Source organism: Erinaceus europaeus, chromosome 14 (assembly GCF_950295315.1).
Source record: "Erinaceus europaeus chromosome 14, mEriEur2.1, whole genome shotgun sequence".
In the NCBI taxonomy this organism is placed as follows: Eukaryota; Metazoa; Chordata; class Mammalia; order Eulipotyphla; family Erinaceidae; genus Erinaceus; species Erinaceus europaeus.
The window spans coordinates 38,941,627-38,963,433 of record NC_080175.1 but is presented as its reverse complement, the minus strand read 5'-3'; the positions used below and the strand labels follow the sequence as shown (position 1 = coordinate 38,963,433).

The window sequence follows — 21,807 nt, the reverse complement described above, 5'->3', positions numbered from 1 at the left end:
CCCTGCCCCTGCCATTCCGGTTTCAGCTCCGCCTGAGGCTTCCTCGTCCCTGACCCCGCCCCCTGCTGATACATCACCATTAAGGGACCTAGTGGCTGAGATACAAGAGCTAAAGGATATTTTTTCAGCATTTAAGGATTTTAAACCATGTGCAGTCCACCCCGGGAGCTCCGTCCCCGTAGATATGCGTTTAGTCTCCCCTGCAGCCACTACAGCAGTTTCTACTGAACTTTCCACTTCTGTAGCTCCCTCTCCCGTGCCATCGGACCAAATCCACACATTCCCGGTAAACTTGGCCCCTTCTAAACAAAACCCTCAGCCGTGGCAGCCATATTCCTCTAAAAAACTTGGAACACTCAGACAAGCAGTCAGGGAGGACGGAATGCATTCTCCATGGACCAAGTCCATCTTGAGAAGCTTTTAACAGCATTTAAATACACAACAAGACTGGAAAGATCTGGCTCGTGCTGCACTCCCAGACCCACTCTATCTTCAGTGGCAGGCATGTTTCCATGATGAGTGCTCTAGGCAATCGCAGGAAAATAGTAACAAACAGGTAGAATGGAATTCTGATGCTTTGTTTGGAGCAGGAGCTTATGAATCTGGAGCTCAGCAGGCAGAATCCAGGTTTCCAACCGGTTATTTTGAACAGGTACGCATCTGTGCAACACAAGCATGGGAAAGGGTGACCACACCTGATGTAGATCCATCAGCTCCCATTAACTCTTTTCACCAAGGCTCTGATGAGTCATTGGCAAGCTTCATCTCAAGGGTGAAGAGAAGCTTAGAGAGAAAGGTTTATAATCCTGACGTCCGCAAACTACTCCTGCGCTCTATTGTCTGGGAAGGCATGACAGCACAATTCCATCAGGTATGCCTTAATCTTAAACACCTACACCCAGATAATTGGATTCTAGCGACACAGGAACTTACATCAGGCAATCATGGGGCACCCGCTACGATGCAGGTCTATGCAGTTGCCCCACGTAAGCAAAACGGGGCCTGCTTTCAGTGCGGTCTCCAAGTACATTGGCGTAACCAATGTCCTGATAAGTTGCAACCACGCCTCCAGTCAGGGAAACCACGCCTCCAGCCAGAGCAACCCCGCTTTCAGTCAGGGAGCCAGAGACCATGTACTGTTTGTCCAAAATGTCGTAAGGGGTTTCATTGGAAGAGAGATTGTTGGTCCCAATTTCATAAAGATGGTTCGCCCCTGAATGGTAGAAATTCAGGGCCTGAGATTTTGTGGACCACTCCTGTTTTAGAACAAGGTCACCCTTCTATGACAGTAAAGATTGGCAATATTCCTTTTAAATTTTTGATTGACACGGGGGCAGCAAAGACGATTTTAAGGCAAGAAGAGGTTCCCCAAGATTGGGAACTCATCCCTGGACCCAGTTTACATGGAATAGGAGGGATGACGAGAGCATTTTGCACACGAGACTCGCTTATGTGGGAAGACCAAGAAGGTTCTACTGGACACTTACGCCCTTTGGTAGCTAATATTAGCACCAACTTACTGGGCAGGGATCTTCTGGAATGTCTTAATGTTAGGATATTCACAGACGCCTCTGCAGAGCGTAAAACTCATTCCCGCGATACCAGGTCTATTCAGCACCCCCAATACTAAATGCCACTGTTCGTAGCCGAACACCCCGCTTAAGCTGGCTTTCTAATGAGCCTGTCTGGGTGGAACAGTGGCCTTTACCTAGGGATAAGCTAAAAATTTTAAAAGAGCTCATCCGAGAGCAGTTGTCCTTGGGACACATTCATCATTCTCGAAGCCCATGGAATACTCCTGTCTTTGTGATTAAAAAGCGCTCAGGAAAATGGCGCCTCCTTCAAGATCTCCGTGCAGTAAATAAAACCATGCAGGTCTGGGGCTCCCCCAAAGGGGTTTGCCTCTTGCTTCTGCAATTCCCACGGGAATTCCAATCATAGCTATTGATATACAAGATTGTTTTTTTCTCTATCACCTTGAATCCGTGAGATTGTAAACGTTTTGCCTTCTCTGTTCCGTCTATTAATAATGCTAGCCCTGCTGATAGATTTGAATGGGTGGTGCTGCCCCAGGGTATGGCCAATAGTCCTACAATTTGTCAGGAGGCTGTTAAATCTGCCCTTGTCCCATATATTCATAAGGGCCTTAACATTTTTTATTATACAGATGATATTTTAATATGGGGAAAATCAGATACAGATCTCTATGCCTTACGTGATTTTCTCATTCCTGCATTAAAGAAAAGCGGCCTTAATGTAGCCCCTGAGAAGATACAGCTAATCCCTCCAATATCCTTCCTAGGTTCAGAGATTTCTCTAATGCAAATTCGTCCCTTAAAACCTAATGTTACCTTCCCTTCTAACCTTACTCTTGCTTCTTTACAAAGTTTTCTAGGAAATTTAAATTGGCTTAGGCAGTATCTCTATCTGCCCACAAGCTGCCTCCAACCACTGTTTGACCTGTTGAAAGGAAACAAACAGCCCTCTTCAAAATGTAAGTTAACTCCTGAGGCCTCCTTGGCACTGGAAAGGGTTAACCAGGCCCTCCAGGATATGCACCTTGTTCGATTCTCCCCCTCCTCTCCGGTAAACCTTCTAATCTTCAACTCCACCCCCACAGTAGTAGGGGCACTGTGGCAAGACCATGGGGTTCTCGAATGGCTTCACACGCCAGTAGGAGGAGCTCCAAGACTCCTCACTGAGATAGATGCATTAGCATTCATGGTTCACCAAGGGAGAAATAGGTCTGTGCAGGTCTTAGGGAAAGAACCGGATTTAATCATTCTGCCCTTTTCTCTCACAGATACAGAGTGGCTTATACGCCATCATTCCCGCTTTGCCATAAGCTTCGTGGGGTTTCCAGGACAAATAGATAACCATTTTCCTTCTAATAAATTGATAGCTTCTTTACCTCTTCTGCCTCTACTAGCACCTAAACTTTTCTCTCGGGATCCCATTCCCTCTGCTCCTACAATCTTTACTGATGGCGGAAAAAGGGGAGCTGCTGCCCTTATATATTACCCAGACAAACAATCTCCTAAACCTCTCTTTACTGAGCTTCCTGATAATTCCCCTCAGTACAAAGAACTTTATGCTGTTTTTCTTGCACTAAAAGCTGTACCAGAATCCTTCAACCTTTTTTCTGACAGTGTGTATACTGTTAACTTACTTCCATGGCTTGCTCGTTCATATGTGAAAATTGATGACAACCCACTTTCCCCTCTCTTGATTCAAATCGCCTCTATGCTCTGTTCTCGAACCCAACCACTGTATATTCAACACCTTCGTTCCCACAGCCCTCTTCCTGGTTCCCTGTCCGAAGGGAATGCCGCAGTTGACCGCCTTGCCTCCACAGGAACTTTCCCAGTCTCTGTCTCTGATCCTGCTAATTTTCACTCTCTAACCCATGTTAATCTTAAAGGCCTTCAAGCTTGATTCCCTGATGCTCCTGTATCACAGTTAAAACATATCCTTGCTACATGCTCTTCTTGTGCAAGTCTCTCTCTCTAAAGAGGGGTTGAGCACAGGAGGATGCATAAATCTCACAAGGTTGGCAGCCATTTAAGCCTTCCCTCCTCCACAGAAAGTCCTACATCTTCCCACCTGAGCATGGCATTCCTCTAAAACATTTAAGCCTGCTCCATTTTTCTTTACTGTGTCCATTTAGATATAAAGGGATAGGAGGAGATGTTGCTGAGGAGTTATTCTGATGCAGTCTCTGCCCCCAGGTTTTTCTATGCCCCACTAAATCCTAGAGTGCCCCCTTTCAACCAATCCTGGCCCTATATGTCACCCCTGGTTGTCGCCCAATAAAAAGCCCCCTCACCCCTCCCCTCTCTCTCTCTGGGATCTCCCTCTCTCAGGTCTCGCTGCCTGCTCTCCCCCCGTGGCTGGCTCCACGTGGTCTGAACCAAACCTCCCCCCCATCCTATAATAAAGATTTGTATACCCCTTTGCTCTGGACGTCCGCTCTCTTCTCTGCGGTGCAGCCCGACACCAGACCGCCGCAACAACACTTCATGGAAACCAAATGAGGTGGCTATTCTCAACTCCCTTTTTATGAACACAGAAAATGAGCTAGGGGCCAATGGGTGGTGGAGGAATCTGGTTGAGCGCACATATTACAAAGAGCAAGGATCCAGGTTCGAGCCCCCAGTCCCCACCTTCAGGGGGAAAGCTTTGCAAGTGGTGAATCAGTGCTGTAGGTGTCTCTCTGTCTCTCTCCCTCTCTATCATCCCCTTCCCTCTCAATTTCTGGCTGTTTCTATCAAATAAAGATAATGATAATGATAAAAAAGAAAATGAGCTAGGGAAGTTTGAATGTCTTTTTAGAATCACCGGTTGAAAGGTGGAGAAGCTGGGGCTTGAGCCCTTGCATTCTGGCCCCAGTATACATCTACTACAATGCAAACTATTATGATGCTACCTATTTACCAGGTGAAGAAAGTAAGTTGTACTGGAGCTGAGGTTCACATACAGCCAGTCTGACTCCTGAGTCCATGGGCTCCATCTCCAAACACTTGGCTTTATTTTTGCTGTAACATGTCCATGGGCTCCTCAGATGAACACTACTGAAAATTGTGTTTGTGTCTGCAATTGAAGATGCACCAGCAGCTCTCTCATTTAACTTTTTCATGGTATCTTCTCATTTAGCATGTAATCTCCAATCTCCTAAGAGAGACACAGAGAAGAGAGAGACAACACATCAGCTAGCTCCTTTATGGGGTCTCAAACATTTCTGTTCATTAATCATCCTTTTCTTCTTACTTTGTTACTTTTAACAACCCTTGTTTATCAAGTATCTTTTTTTTGTCTGCTTGATAATGACATGATCTCCTACCCTTTTAAGGTCTTCCTCCATGAGTGTCTTCTTCATTCATGTCTTCATTCTTCTTCTCTATATCAGTTTTGAACTGCATCAGTCTACAAATAACAGAACATAAAAAATGCTTACATAGGCATATGTATATCTCTAAACATATCTTTCTTTTTTGCTTCCAGAATTATTGCTGGGGCTTGGTGCCTACACTACTAATATTCTCTCCATTTTTTATTGGATAGGACAGAGAGAAATTGATAAGGAGGGGAAGATAGAGAGGGGGAGAGAGAGAAAGAGAGACACCTGCAGACTTGTTTCACCATTTTGCGAAGTGACCCTCCCTGCAGGTGGGCATCTGGAAGCTGGAACCAGGATCTGTGCAGTTTGTATTTTGTGTCTTAATCCTGCGCTGTCACACAGGACCCTGCATATTTTTCTCTGTAGGGGGTCTTTGCCATACTGGCTGCTCTTATTTCCCAAATAAGCTGCTTCTGGGCTTAGGAGTGGGGTGGCGGGTACAGTGGGAGACTTACCACTTGGCCTACCTTTGTCCTTTTCAGCATTCTTTTGCCAACTCATAAATGGGTTATAATTTTGCCACTGTGGTTCCTCTTCAACCCCTCCTCTATAGTTTCTCTCCTGCTGACCTGGAAATCTTGCTTCTATTTAGAGATGCCAAGATCTGAAGCAATTTATTGAAGAGAATCAGCCTAGGTATTGTCTTCATGAAGCCATCTTGGCTCTGCCCTCAAGCAATTTTTTCACTGTATAATAAAAATCTAGAAGTAACATAAGTCAGTACAATTTATGTTCTGGAGGTAGAAAGAAAAACAAATGGTGGATGGCTCTCATTCTTATGACTAGACCCTTTCCTCAGTTTAACATAGGTCTTTAAATCAAAAAGTCTGCATTTTAGGTCTTTCTTTTTGAAACTATCATATGAGGGGAACAGAAATTCAAAAAAATTGTTTGTGAGCACCCAGTTATATGAGTGGTGTGTGTGTGTGTGTGTGTGTGTGTGTGTGTGTGTGTGTGTGTGTGTGTGCAGATAAAGTTACTGGACAAATAGGGATGTCTAGCTTTGACTCTGTTAGGCACCAATATAGCATTCTTGCAGGTAGTTTGGGATGCACTCCCAAATCCCCTGCATGTCATAAGTGGATTCATATTCTGAAAGCTAACACACCTGGTTTTTGATCTGTAGCCTGTGGACACATACATGACCAGCTTATAGGAAACCCATGTCAGGTATATGCCACACCTGTTTGATTCCAACTTTCTTTCAACAAATAGGAAACTTTAGGCTGTTTTTCAAAAGAAATCCTCCAAGGGTGGGAGGATAAGAATAAATCACACCTTGGAAGCAAGGAGCTTGTTTTTTGTACTTTTATTTTATTTCACTTTTTATATTGCCTACACTGATGTTAGTAACTTTACCACTATTGCTTTGTAGTAAGGTTTGGAAATTAGGAAATGTCAATCTTTAACTCTGCTCTCTTTCTCTTTGTTTTGGATAGTCTATTTTCACAGGATTTCTCTCTGAACTTTGGAGTCAGCTTATAGTTTCAGCAAAGAATTCAATAGTTTTGTAGGTGAGGTGTGGAATCTGTATAGCAATTTGAGGAATATTGTCAGTTTAATAGTGTTAGGTCTTCTTAACCATAAGCATTTTATTTTCCCATTTATTAACATATTTTATTGAGTTCTCAATTTATAGAATATATATATTCCATTTACTTTGTTAAATTTAATTCTGAGTATTTTCTTTGTTTTATTTCCAATATATAGGTATTCATTTGTGTGAATGCTTCTGAACCTTGAAACTTTGTTGAACTAATTAACTGGTTTTTATTTGTTTAGTGCATTACATAGATATTTCCATATAAATGATCAATCTCTTTATAAATACAGCTTTACTTCTCTTTTCTTTCCAGTATTGGTGCACTTTATTTCCTATTCTTGACTGATTTTTCTAGATAGACCCTCCAGTTCAACACTCATCAAGTACAACAATAGGGTGTATTTATGTGTATATGTGTGTGTGTCTGGGAGGGTATTGGACTCTTCGGTGGGGACGCCTCTTCCCGGGAAAAAACTTTAGAGCTTACCCGCTCTGTTGTGCACCAGATGTGGCGGGCCTAGAAGGAATGTCCTGGGACAGCAGGAGTGAGCGGCTGGGCCTTTCCCTGAGTAAGTAGCAAGAGAAGTACCAGGGATCACTGGGGGAATGGTTGTGCACAAAATTCTGTTTATTGAACAGCAAAGCAGGGATATATGGGGTTGCAGAGGAAGTGACATTTGTATACCATATATGGTAGGGAGGCAAGGGTCACAGGAGTGACATTATTATTTCATCTCCCAAGATGAACAGGCATTCAAACTACAGAAATGCCAGTTCTCACAACCAGGCTTGGGATTTTATTTACTATTGCACTGAGAGTCATGTTCCATTCTCAAATTCATGGAGGCTTTGCATGGAGGCCTAAGGAATGGGCCTGGGGGGTCATAGTGGTTCCTTATCTGCAGGTGCCTTATGTGGTTTTCCACTACACTCAGTCATCTACTTGTTTTTTGTTTGTTTGTTTTTACTTGCCTCCAGTGTTATCGCTAAGGCTCTATGCCAGCACTATGGATCCACTGCTCCTGGTGTCTAGTTTTTTAAATTTTATTTTCCATTTTTATTGAATAGGACAGAGAGAAATTGGGAGGAGAGGGTAAGATAAAGAGGGAGAGAGAAAGATAGACACTTGCAGAACTGCTTCACTGCTTAACAAGTTTCCCCCTGCAGGTAGGGAGCTGGGGGCTCAAACCAGGATCTTTGTGTGGGTCCTTGCACCTCATTCTATGTGCACTTAACCGGGTGCACCTCTGCCCAGCCCTCCATCTACATGTTTAAATCATCTTTGCTCTATCTCATTAGTCCTTACTTTATACCTTCAGGATTTCCTGCACATCTAGGAGGGTTTTTTTTTCTTATATTAATAACAAAATCATATAACTAATTAATTTGAGCAGTTAATACTTTTGTGTTTGATTCTTCCATGCTGCAAACACTGTTTTCTGTTACTCTGAGTGGCAGTTCATGGGGATAATGATTTCGATTTGATGAACAAATTTTCTACTTATATTCTACTTTCAATTTCAAAAGTTTTCATTTGTGATTTTTAAAAGTTGTGTTACTGATTTAATGTTTTTTATAAGATGATAGGTGGGTAGTTTCACACTGGACTTACCACTGAAGTTCTGTATCTCCTCCCTCTCCCCCAAACCCTACAATAATAACCACCAAAGTTCTCAGAAAGTCTTAGAGACAGTTTGGTTTCTTCTTCTTCCTCCTCCTCTTATTCATCCTCTTCTTTCTCTTCCTTCTCTTCATTGTAAATTCCTGTGTTTTAGTTCTCTATTTTCTGTGTATAAGTGAAACCACCCAGTAGCTATCTGTCATCTCTTTACTTCATTGAGCATAATCACCTCCAGTTTCCATTAATTTTGTCCAGAATACCATATTTCTTTAACTGAAGAGCCCTCCTTTAATTTTAAAAATGAATAAAAGAATGCCTAATTGATGAGATTGGCAAAGTGGAAAATTACTTATAATATTGTTAGCATTTATCTAATTTCTAGAAAGCTACTGAAATAAAGACAAAGGTCCAGACATCATGAAAAAACACTGGAGATCAAATAAGGAACTCAGTCTGAGTCTCACAGTTAAAACTCAGCAACCTGGAAACAAAGTGGTTTAGCTTGCTCATTTGGCAAGTAAAATAGCATGGTGCTAGAGAGGAAAGCATTTACATTTTTATCCTGCTGGTGTAACTGTTGCCCTATACTTTAAAATGATTCCTTTCAAAAAAGACAGATAAACCACATAAAACAAAAACAAGCATTTAAACTATAGGATCAATTAGTAGTTCATATAAGGGAAGGGGCATAAAGTAACTAAAAGGGGACTGGTAAAATAGCTCACTTGGGGGAGTTGGGCAGTAGCGGAGTGGGTTAAGCACACCACGTGCCGCAAAGCGCAAGGACCTGCATAAGGATCCTGGTTTGAGCCCCCAGTTCCCCACCTGCAGGGGAGTTGCTTCACAGACACTGAAGCAGGTCTGCAGGTGTCTATCTTTCTCTCTCCCTCTCTCTGTCTTCTCCTCCTCTCTCCATTTCTCTCTGTGCTAACAATGATGCCATCAATAATAACTACAACAATAAAACAACAAGGCCAACAAAAGGGAATAAATAAATAAATATTAAAAAAAATTTTTTTGAATAGCTCACTTGGATTGTGGGCTGCTTTGCCATCTGCATGACCCAGCTTCAAGTCAGACCCCCATTGCATAGAAGAAAACTTCAGTTCTGTAGTTTCTTTCCTGATCTCTCTTGCCGGGATAACCCCAGGGTACTTCTTCCCGAGCTAGTGCTCTCTGGGTTGGAGAGAACTCAACTGGAGCCGATCTAGGCTGCTGCATGGGAGAGGGATCAGGAACTCGTGCCACACTAACTTCACAGGAGATACACTCTGGAACTCTCGGAGCCGGAAAGCAATTTCCAAGTGTCTTTAATCAGGAGAGCAGCTGTTTTTATACTCTCCAAGTAGGGTGGAAACAGGATGTGGTATAGAGAGGGTGGAGCGAAAAGTGACTGGTGGAAGATCAGGGTGTGAAAAGGAGAGGATCAGGGTGTGACAAGGAGAAGGGGTGGAGCAGGTGAGAATTCTACCACTAAACCACCAATGCCCTGGAGGGAGTGTGGTGCTTTATGTAAATGTAAAAGTGATTTATGTAAATAGAGCAAAGCTTTGAATGGGATTAAATCTATCCCTATATAGGCATATGGTTAAGCAGAAGCCAGGGGGAGCTGGCATACTATCCAACACTCTCTCTCTGTTTCTCTCTCTCTCTTTTTTTCTCTCTCTCTCTCTCTCTCTGTTTCTCTCTGAAAAAATAATCCTGTAGTAGTGAAGCCCAAATGACAAAATAAAAGGGCAGTTGTTTGTATATTGAAGGATAGAACCCCACTTCCACTGGTGAACTTGGTGCAGTATATGTAGATACTTATTGATAAGGATACAGATAACATTTTATATAAATATTGTAAGGCAATGTTATTTCAATAATTTTTTGTTTTTATTTTTTTTTTATAAAAAGGAAACATTGACAAAACCATAGGATAATAGGGCTACACCTCCACACAATTCCCACCATTAGAACTTCCTATCCCATCCCCTCCCCTGATAGCTTTCCTATTCTTTAACCTTCTGAGATTATGGACCCAAGGTCACTTTGGGATGCAAAAGGTGGAAGGTCTGGCTTCTGTAATTGCTTCCCTGCTGAAAATGGGTTTTGACAGGTCAGTCCATACACCTAGCCTGTCTTTCTCTTTCCCTATTGGGGAAGGGATCTGGGAAAACAGAGCTCCAGGACACATTGGTGGGGTTGTCTGTCCAGGGAAGTTGGCATCATGCTAGCATCTGAAACCTGGTGGCTGAAAAGAAAGTTAACATACAAAGCCAAATAAATTGTTGACTAATCATGAACCTAAAGACTGGAATAGAGCAGATGAAGAGTTGGGGGGGGTCTCCATTTTGTAGATAGCTAATAGGCATATTTTAGTTATATTCCAAAGGGCCTGTCACTATACTAATTTTTTGTTGTTTGTTTGTTTGTTTGTTTTTTTTCCCTGAGCCTGAAATCTGATATGCAGGTGGATCCGAGTTATTGTTTGGGGAGATGATGTCATGGCTGGAAAAAGAACCAGAAAGCTGGATCAGGGAAGAGAGTAGCTCCCAAATATGGGGTGGGTGTATAAATATTGTTGACTATAAACCCTATCAATTTGATCTGATCTGAGCCCCATATTCTAATTCAAAATTAGTGGAAATAAAACATAAATATATAGGAAGAGTGGTCCAGGATGTAGCACAGTGGATAAAATGCTGGCCTGTCAAGCATGAGGATCTAAGTTTGATTCCTGATAGTGCATATTCAAGGGTGATGCTCTGATTCTCTTTCTCTCTCTTCTCCCATCTCTGTCAAAAAAGAAATGGAATCTAAAAAAAAAAAAAAAACACCAAAAACAAAAAAAAACTAAGACATACAGGAAGAACATCGTGAGACAATGAAAACATAAATCTCCATTTCAGGGAATCCAAGAAGCTTCCAAAATCAATTTCCCTAGAGAGCAATGGACTGAAAAGGCACTGGATTACTGGGAATATTTATGGCTAAAAGTTATATATTTGAATAAGAAAAATACTTAAAATCAATAAAGTCAATGAAATCAGAGTTAGAATAAACATAGAAGACTCTAACAGAAAAAAGAAGTCAAACTCCTAAACTCATTAAAGAGACTCTACTTACAAACACTAACCTCTGTGATTCCTTTTAGTCACCAGAAGCTAAGAGAAAGGTATACGACATATTCTTCCCTAGAGTCTTCAAAGGGAACTTGGATTTATTGAGCCTTGATTTCAGACTTCTAGCCTTTAGAACTATGAGATAATAGATTTCTGTTGTTTTGAACTACCCAAATAAAATTAAATAATAAAATATAAAATAAAATAATCCCTTTTGATTATTTCCAAAAGAAATTATGGAAGTATTCAGTACTTTTTGCTATTCGGTTAAGAAAGAGATATGTTCCCCTTACACTAAACTCTATGGGTCTTGATAGAAGAATGAACCAAATCTAAATGCTCAGAATAACACTCTGATCCACCCCCTCATCCAACATCTCAAGGAAACCTTATAGAAAAAACACAGGGTTTTGCACATTTGGTACTAAATAAACATGTTGACTGAATGGGAGAGGATTTGGTGACTAAAAGGAACCATAGAGTTTAGTGTTTGTAAGGAGTCTGGTTACTGAGTTTAGGAGTTTGACTTTTTTTTTTTTCTGTTAAAGTCTTTTATGTTTATCCTAACTTTGATTTCATTGACTTTACTGATTTTAGGTATTTTTCGTATTCAAATATACAATTTTTAGTCATTAATATGCCCAGAAATACAGTGCCTTCTCAGCTCACATTTCTCTCTAGAGAATTTGATTTTGGATCTGAGACTTAGACTGACTGACAGCTGACAGCTGACTGACTGACTGACTGACTGACTGATTTTTGATTGAGCAGAGAATGAAAGAGACCACAGCACCAAATCTCCCTTCATATAGTGGGGGCCGGGCTAGAAGCTAGGTGGAGAGCATGGCAAAGCAGCATACTATTCAAATGAATTATTTTACAGGCCTTGGATCTAAGACTTAAAATCTTGACACTGGCATGACCTCTCTTGTTTGCCAGCCTAGAAAAATGACAGCACGGACCCAAGTTTTGAATCCTGGATCCACGGATGGTGGAATCATTTAAGAAAATGACATTCTGGCTGAGGAAATAGCATAATGGTTCTTCAAAAGACTTTCATACATGAGGCAGGCTCCAAGGTCCCAGATTCAATTCCTAGCCTGCCATATGTGTGAGTTTAGCAGTGTTCTGATCTCTAGTTTTCTCTCTGTCTTTCTCTCTGTATCTCCATCACACTAAAATAAAATATCTAAAATTTAAAAAAAAGAAGGAAAGAAGATGATATCCTGAACATACATAGAGAAGCCTTCATGCAAAGTTGTGTGTTATTATGATTCATACTTTACTTTCCAGCTGAATCACAAACACACAGAAATGTTTAATTTTAAACTCAGGACTTTCAAAAGTTCTTTTCAAAGATCATTTCTTTCCTAGGAGGGAAGTTGGTGCCAGCTGTCAGAGTCTGCTTTTCGATACGTGTTAGAGGCTTTTTATGTTACTATCTTCATCTTCAATGCATAATCCTCACAGCCGTTCTGATCTGCATGTGTAATGATTAGAAAGTTTTCTGGGCCAAACTTAACTGAAGTTGAAATAATAAAGACACTTCTGTGTGTGTGTGTGTGTGTGTGTGAGAGAGAGAGAGAGAGAGAGAGAGAGAGAAGGAGAGGAGAGAGAAGAGAGGAGAGAGAGTGTTTTGGAGCAAAAAGATTGGGTTTCCCCTGTGTATGCCAAAAGCAAACCTCTTTGGGATGTTGTGTTTATAAAGAGAAAGTGCCATCTGCTCTGCTTTACTCAGCTCATGGGGTGGTTTTACAGGTAAATCAGTTGCTGATATGAAGGCATCAGACATAAAGCATTAGACAAGGCTCTGCTGTAGGTTGATCTGGTCTGACTCTACCTCCCTCATTCCTTTCGAATTGGATAAGCTTAAGGAACTTACTTTACCTTCTAGTGCTTCTGCTTCATTTCTGTAAAGTACAGACATAAAGATCTGGGATTAGGTTGTGGGACACTCAGTTGAGCTCACATGGCACTGTGCACTAGGACCCTGGTTAACATACCTGTTCATATAAATATGAACAGAGAGGAGAGAGAAAGAGAGAGAGAGAGAGAGAGAGAGAGGAAGAAGAAGGAGGAGGAGGAGGAAGAGGAGGAGGAGGAAGGAGAAGAGAAGAGATAGGGAGGGGAGGGGAGGAGAGGGGAGGGGAAGAGAGATGCATTGAAAGAGACCACAATACTGCAGCTTCCTTCCTCAACACAGTGGAGACAGGGCTTGAGCTAGGGTATTGCACATGACAAAGTGACACACTAACCAAAAGAGCTATTTAACTGGCCTGGCTCATATATTTTTTAGAGATGAGTCGCAGAAATTAGTAAAGTCAGCTCCTGGGTCTTACACATTTAGTATAGGAAGGAAGAGCTGGATTCAAACACAGCCAATCTTTGCAGGTGAATGTCACTGGTGTCACATTGCAATAGGCCTTGCATGGGAATTCTAAAACCATCAGAGCAGAAACAGCATTCCTGCTTCAAATACACCTGCCCTCCACCATACAGCAAAGAGCTCTGTGGGGCTATCACCTCAATGTGGGTGTTCTTTCAACTATATAGGACTCAGTTATTTATTCATATTTATTTATTTATTTATTTATTTATTTATTTATTTATTTATTGTTCAATACACTGAACTGGACCTTGAGAAGGTTTGGTGAAGAGGGATTATATGATCTGTGTGAGTTGGCAGCACTTCTGTCACATGTTATTTAGTAGAAGTCACACCTGTGCTGAGCTTAATCTTCAGTTCTAAACTGGCTAGGAGATTCTTTGTGTGATTTCACTGATAGTCTGTGTCTTCAGGAAGCCCTCATCTGTAAGGCATCTCAGAGACCATCAACTCTTAAGTGTTGGGAAGCTATTAGGGCTACACATATTTCTCAGTGGGAGTTTGATGTCAGAATAGGAGACAGGAATACAAAAGGGCCTAGGATTTTGAGGTTGCTCTAGAGCATGGCCCATATCCATTTAGTTGTGTTTTGGGCCACTTCCTCACCATATAGAGTCATCTGAAAAGATAACTCAACCTTAAACATTATCAGGGTCAATGTCACTGGTAGAAAATTTGCTTAGGAGAAACTCATCTCTACCAGCAATACCTTGTAAATGAAATATGTTTATTAGGTTCTGACCATGTCACTCACCCATTCATTCATTCATTCATTCATTCCTGTGATCACTGAGCACTGTCCCAGATTCATGGGCTCTATACTTCTGGCAAAAAAATTACCATCACAATATATCCATGTATTAGTTTTCCACTATATATATATATATATATGTTATATATATATATATATATATATATATATATATATATATATATATTAAGACACTATAGATGTGTTCAGTACTGTGTGAAATTCTGAGGATATGGCAGTAAAATAACATAGTTTGTGGGAGGCCCATATATGGTTGGAGATTACTATATGAAAACATTCTGTGATAGGAGTATAACCTCATGTGAGGTTGCTTAGACTCCAGCAAGGCTGTTGCCTACTGCCAGACAATGAGTCTTGTCTCTCAAGCCCACAGTTATGTTATCACTACAAGATCCATTAGGTTTCTTCCTAGGGGAAGCTTGTGATTTCTAACCCAGCACCCTGCATTTTCCTGGTCCGTTTTGCTTTGAATAGATGGTCAATCCAGGATTCACTTATTTATTTTATTTTACTGTAAAGATCAATCCGTGTCTGAATATGTAAGCAAATTATAGTCAACTGAATAATGATGTTATAATTAATTTATGAATATTATATTTTTGAGGGTCTAAGATCACCCAGTGATTAGGAATGCTTACTTGCTCTTACTATGGCAGTATGGAAATGCATTTAGAATTGACTGATCTTAAGCCACTGTGATAGTGACCATATTTAATTTCATTCAACTTGCAGGTTTGGTGATGGTTATACAGTCCGAATTTGGCTCTCCAAGAAAGCAAATCAACATAATGCTGTGTCTGACTGCTTGAAAGTCTATTTTCCAGGAATCCAGTTTAAGGTAGTGCTAATATTTCATATGGCATCTTTGTTTTCAGTATCAAAATGTTAAAAATATGCTTGTATTTTTTTTTAAATGTGTTAAGTTATCTTGATTCTAGATGCTGCCTCTTCTTGAAAAATACAGGGCATACCTTCTCAGCCAAAATAACATGGGCAATGATGTTGACCAGCCACCATGAAGGGTGACCAGTCCATCTGTCTACCTGTTGAGTTCCTGGAGTAGACTATGATGCTCTTTCTATTTGGAAACAGTTTTTTTTTTTTTCCAGATGGAAGACTGCAAAAAATTTTATTTCTTTCACGTTTTTGCTATGACTTTATAGGATTGTTGGATTCCGTCCCATTTCTCTGGAAGTGCCCTGTACTTAGTATCCTAATCCTTTATAAACCAAAAGCAAACTATGGCCCATGAGTTTGTTATTTTTTTGACCTGGCATCTTGGATACTTGCAGGATCTGAGGCTTCAACTTAAAGAATATGTATCTTTAATTTAACAAGGTTAATCATGTGGTTCCTGTTGACATGAATACTTAAAAAATATCACCTACAAATCTCCTACATGTCTTGAGATTTATAGCTCATTATGATGGATAATTGGTTTTAGACCCTAAAGTAGTTATTTATTTATTTTCTCAGTTGCAATAAAATGTACCTGCCCCACTAGGTAAAGAGAGGGGAAGGCTGGGAGTATGGATCTACCTGTCAATGCCTATTTTCAGTGAGGAAGCAATTACAGAAGCCTGACCTTCCGTCTTCTGCATCCCACAATGACCTAAAGAATAGGAAAGATATCAAAGGAGGGCATGGGGTACGGAGTTCTGGTGGTGGGAATTGTGTGGAGTTGTACCCCTCTTATCCTATGGTTTTGTCAGTGTTTCCTTTTTATAAATAAAAAATAATAGTAATTTTAAAATCACAGTAAAAAAAAAAAGAATACAGTGTGAAGCCCTGGCAGGTAAAAGCATAGTCTCTACAGATGTAGACAGACTGATACAATATTATACTGACACTCACTCTTCAAGATTCTACAAAAAAAAAAAAAAAAAAAACCCTGCTGTTATGTATTTATTTTTGGCTTCTGGGAATATCTCTATGGCTCAGTGCTGGCACTATGAATTCAAGATTCCGGGTGGCCCTTTCCTCCCCCCTTTTAAAAAAACTTTTTCTTTCTATTTTATTTATTTCACAGGACAAAGAGAATTTGAGAGGGAAGGGAAGATAGAGAGGGAGGGAAAAAGAGAGACACCTGCAGACCTGTTTCACCATTTGTGAAGCATTCTCCCTTCAGGTGGGGGAGTGGGTGCTCAAACCTATATCCTTGCACAGGGCATTATGTGTGCTTAATGCCCACTCCCCAAACTGCCATTACCTCCACTGAGCATATAAAACAAGTCTAGTAACAGCCGGGACATGGCTCAAATGTCAGTGTGAAGTCGAGGAATCCCTCCCTATGTCATCCCTCCCTATGCTTTACCATTTCCTTCATCTCAGTTACCTCTAGGTATCATTTTACCCCTTAGAAAGGTGTTTCCCATGCTTGAGCTGAACTAAATGTATATAATATGATCAATAATGTTTAATAAGATTACTAATCATATTATACATTCTTTTTGTTTCTAGGGGCAGCGCGTCAATTTATTAGAATATCACGTGCCCAAAAGATGGGAGTGCTTAGCTGATTTATTCAAAGTTCTAGAGAACAATAAGACTATCTTGAATATCAAATACTACTCCATTAATCAAATCACTTTGGAGCAGGTAGTGTGCTCAAATGATTTTTTTTTAACAAGTTGTATTTGGTAAACTCTGGAGGTCTATTTAAGCTATTTTTAAAATGGGTTAGGTTACTTATTGAAGTCACCATTTCATTAATAAATTGTTTTGATTTCACAAAATTCTAATATGAATAGTTAGTGTTAGGGGGGTTGTTTATTGCGTGCTTTTTACTCAAGGAAACTCTTCAGTGGGTCTTTGACTAGTGTATATAGATGTTGGCTATTCACTAGGCAAATCTTACTCATTATACTTTTCTTCTCCACTCCCCACACTATGTGACTAGAACACTCCTCTGTGACTGAGTAACATCTACCCTTTAAGGGGAAGTGCTTGACTTACTAAGATTACCAGAACCTAAAATCAAATCAAAACTTTATAGTAAAGCTAAGCTTAAGACATTGAGGATTTCCACATGAATTAGTGGTTGCTCAGAATTGTTGATCACTCTGGGTATTGTACCCTTGCTGCATTTGCTTATTTATGCAAATTTAGAAAAGGACGGCCTAAATTAATGATTTATGGTTTCCAGGTAAAGAATGATGTGTCATTAGAATAGTCAAGAACAAAAGTTGACTGTCCCAATGTATTAATTCTTTTCATTATTTCTCTCAGGTCTTTATTAATTTTGCTACTGAGCAACAGCAAGCTCCACCATCTGCTTTTGATCCATCAGCTGACTGTTACAGCCCATATCACCTGCCCGTCTAAGCACTACTGAAGATCTTTTTAAAAGAAACTTGACTTTTATTACATTGAATATTCATATATTAAACAATCATATTTGCAGCTCCAGAACAGAGACAGCCAAGTCCCTCCATACTGCCCTCCTTTCCTTCCTTCCTTCCTTCCTTCATTCCTTCCTTCCTTTTCCTTCCTTCCTTCCTTCCTTCCTTCCTTCCTTCCTTCCTTCTTTCCTTCCTCCCTTCCTTCCTTCCTTCCTTCCTTCCTTCCTTCCTTCCTTCCTTCCTTCTTTCCTTCCTTTCTCTCTTTCTTTTCTACATTTCTACATGGGTTACCACTGGGTCTCAGTACTTGCAGAACTCCACTGACCTCAGTGTCCATGATTTCTTTTCTTTCCTCTAAAGAGGGAGTGCAAGAGAAATAGAAAGAAAGAGAGACAGAAGGAGATACTCTGCAGTACCAGTCCACTGTAGTGAAGCTTCTGTCCTGTAGAGGCTCCTATGTGGTGGCAAACAAAATAGAAGTTTTAATCATGTTATACCTTTGTAATCTTTTGAACTAGATATGCTTGCATATTTCTCAATAAAAATGCACTATCTTAAACATTTTTTTCTTTGTGCTGGATAGTGTCACATGGTATCACATAAAAATATTTTTTCTTATAACAAATACTTTAAAAAAAAGGAGTATTATAGAGTTGTTTGTCAACCTCTACAAAAATCAAATAAGTTTAACAGGTTACTGTGTCTCTTATGAAAGCTTTTCCCAGAATGTCACAGGGTAGAACTTTAGTGAGATATAAAAAGAAATATAATCTGGATGTGTTTTTTCTTTATTTGGACTAGTATATACTGTGCTTTAAATTCATCTAAAATAGTGACTTTTGGCTTTAAGATTAATCTACTACTTGTATCAGGCCTGCCTGGGGGCTTATGAGAAATGCTAAGGCCTTACTTCTCACCTAGTGAAGATCAAACTCTGGTTTTGCAAACTGCTATCTGGTTTTTAACAGTCCTTTCCGGTTCATCTGATTCACATTCTGGTTTGAAGATTACTGACCTAAAAGGATATCAAATTAACTGATAAGTATATGAGCGAATTTAATACAGTGTATGTGTGCAGACTTCACAAATTCATTTTTCAAAGCCTCTTCATTTTCTAAGATTTATGTCATTTTCAGAATTGTTGTCATCAGAGTATTTTCAGGAATAGGGATTGAGATATGACTCCAGAAGTGTATATAAACATGGTATTTTTTCATATAATAGTGGGTAAAATACTAAAAAAAATGCACCTGATACAGAAAGTTTAGACATTCTTGAGGCAGTTTTCAACCTTTGCACATCCTTCTCTAAAACCTCTTGGAGGACCAAGTTAATTACACCAAAAATTGTTTAACCTTATCCAATCAAATTTTTGAGTGATCTAAAGAAAAATTCTTATTTGGTCACATTTTATTACTCAACCAAGTTTTAGCCATATATGTCACGTGATTTTCCTCGATTCTGAAATAACTTCATTATCATGATTGAAGGTATAATATTTTGTTGTTGTTGAATTGATACATAAGATAGATAAAAACATTAACACACGTACACTTAAGTAAATAAAAGAGGTGTATTTAATTAAACTGATTCTTGGAATGTAATTGTGTTTTTGTCCATGTATTTCCTTGCCTCTTTAGGGAGCTGATTTAATTTGAATAAGGCTGAGTGCAACTGTTCTAGAGCTTTTAAAACTTGAAAAGGTTAAAATTTAATTGAGTTTTACTCTGCTGTGTTCTGCTCTCAGGGATTCTTTTCTAGTCTTTGAGCTGTTGTATTCCTGAAGTTTATGCTTCAAGGTAAGCCTTTGAACAGTAAACAGGAAGAAAAAGGAAACTCAACATGCTAAAACGCCATGTCCCAGGAGACTGAACCAAAAGGTCAAATCTTATGTTAATGTTGAAAATGTCATTGCATTTTTAAGTCAGGCACATATTTTAAGTGTTTATCTTAGGACCTTTAGGTTTAAGGTCACACGACTGAGACTTTTAAACCAACTACCTTCATTTGAGAGGATTCTGAGCAGAGTAATTTAAAAGACAGGGATAAAAGAAGTAACTTCCAGTTTCAGTAATCTAACATTTATTAATTTGCCTTTACCTAGGTATTTAAACAGGCAGTATATTAAAAGACTTTTTTAAAAAAATCAAGATTGAGAAAAGCAAACAATATTTTTTTAGAAGAGTGGAACAAGTGGCCCAGGTGGTAGCACACCTGATTGAGAGCCCATATTACAGTGCAAAGGGCCCCTGGCGCCTACCTGCTGCAGGGGAGGGGGTGGCTTCATGAGTGGTAAAGCAGTGCTGCAACTGACATTCTCTCTCTGCCTCTATTTATCTCTCCAATCTCTATAGATTTCTCTGTATATGCAAAATACATAAATAAAACATTAGAAAATCTTTATTAAAAAATAATAGTGAACAATTAGGGAGCATATGGTGATAGTAAAATTGCTTTAGTGGTTATTTATTGAAAACATGAGCTCAACAGGATCACTCCACAGTGTGTGTGTGTGTGTATACCATCTCTGGACAATTCTACCTCTCCTGGTGAACTCTTGATTTTAGATAGTGGGGAAGGGAGAGGTAGAGAAACAGAGAAAGAGAGATAGGCAGATACAGAGACACCACAGCACTGTTCCACTACTTCCCCTCTGCATGGTACTCCCATGTGGTGGCTGTGGGTTCGAACTCAGGTTTATCATATATGATAAACTGTGTCGTCTACCCTGTGAACTATTTCCCAATCCTCAAATTATCCCTCATAATTGGGGCTCATGTATTGAAAGCAGGGTCACATCAGGGTCCCACCAGTGCACTCTTTGGTAGTAGGAGTGGGAGTGGGATGGGGGCTTAAGCTCAGAAGGGCCTGCTCTTACTTGAATGCTCTCCCACCACTATCTTGAAGCTTCAATCAGTTTTAGATGAGGAACCAGTCATTCTCACTTTGCCCTAGGCCTGCCAGTCCTATAAACAGTCTTATCTGAAAAGGCATGGCCAGGCAGTAGCTATCTTGGGCAGAGACCTGGGCAAGAGAGTTGACTGCTTGGCCATTTTCAAGGCTCCAGCCTGCTTCTGCTGGGAACCAGCTAGCTAGTGCACCAGAGCCCCCTTCACCTCATTTTGATTGGGAAATTCACACCCACCATCTCCCAAAAGCCATAAGTTGATGGTTTCAACTTCTAGAAGTCCAGCATTTCCCCCAGTGGACTCCAGATACCAGACAGAAGCAGAATAAGGATGGGTCTTCACCTCCCTGGCCAGTTTTCTCTCCTTCCCACATTCCTCCACCCTTGCAGCCAAGCAGGAACCCCACCAATGCAGGGCCCTGTGCCCTCCCTCTGCCTCCTGGCTCTGCATTTCCAGCCCTGAGGGACCAGAGTCTGTCCCCCAGTCTTGTATTTTAAGTGGGAGGGTGGTGGTATCTGTCAGCCTCAACCCTGAGTACATATAATCTAGGCAGTGGTTGGACAATGCGCTGAGGGAGAATGAACCAGGCTCTTGCTTTGTGTTCCTCGTGGGGAACAAGAAGGATTTTCTCATGAGCAGAGCAGAGCTGGAGGTGACCCTCTGGAAAATGTTGCTGCTTTTCAGCCCAAACTTGAGCAGCAAGGGTGGAGTGGCGGTGGCACTGACATGCCCAGAAGGATTTGGAGCCCACAAGCTCTAGAGCTGAAAGTTAGGGACACTAGGAGAAGAACTGGGGTCTTATCTCCCCCATCCTTCCCAGCCTGAGGGCTTCCCTTCTGTCATCTGCCAGGCCCTGAAACTTTGTCTGTCTGTCCAAGTAGAAGGGAAGTGAGGTAGCACAGTGGGAAGCTGCTCTGCCAGGCACCTCCATGCAGGTAGTCTAGGAAGCTGGGTCAGGAGGGCCACTTCTTCCAGTCAAGGGCAGTGTGAGAGCAGGTGGAAGCAGAGGCCTACGTCTGGCCAAAGAGATGCAGGCTGAGTAGTGGTCAGTGTCAGCCAAGACAGATGAGTAGCTAGCTAGCTATAAGAGTGCTTCTGTGGTGGGGGCAAGCCAGGGGACTTCTGCAGTTCTTTTGGGCATAAGTCTGTTACAGTTTTCTGTGCTGGTGACCCTCCCATTACCAGAGAGGATTCTGGATACCTTGGTACCTTACATCATGGACAGGAGACA

At 40.7% G+C, this 21,807-nt stretch overlaps 1 protein-coding gene across 1 annotated transcript in view; it reads left to right on the top strand.

The window, feature by feature from the left end:
• ABCA13 (ATP binding cassette subfamily A member 13) overlaps positions 1 to 18,136 on the top strand; it is a 594,731-nt gene extending 576,595 nt beyond the window's left edge. The window contains 3 exon segments of the mRNA XM_007524553.2: positions 15,059 to 15,164; positions 16,787 to 16,924; positions 17,555 to 18,136. Of these exon segments, the coding sequence (XP_007524615.1) occupies positions 15,059 to 15,164; positions 16,787 to 16,924; positions 17,555 to 17,650 (340 nt within the window). The 3' untranslated portion in view covers positions 17,651 to 18,136.
• Positions 18,137 to 21,807: the final 3,671 nt, after the last annotated feature.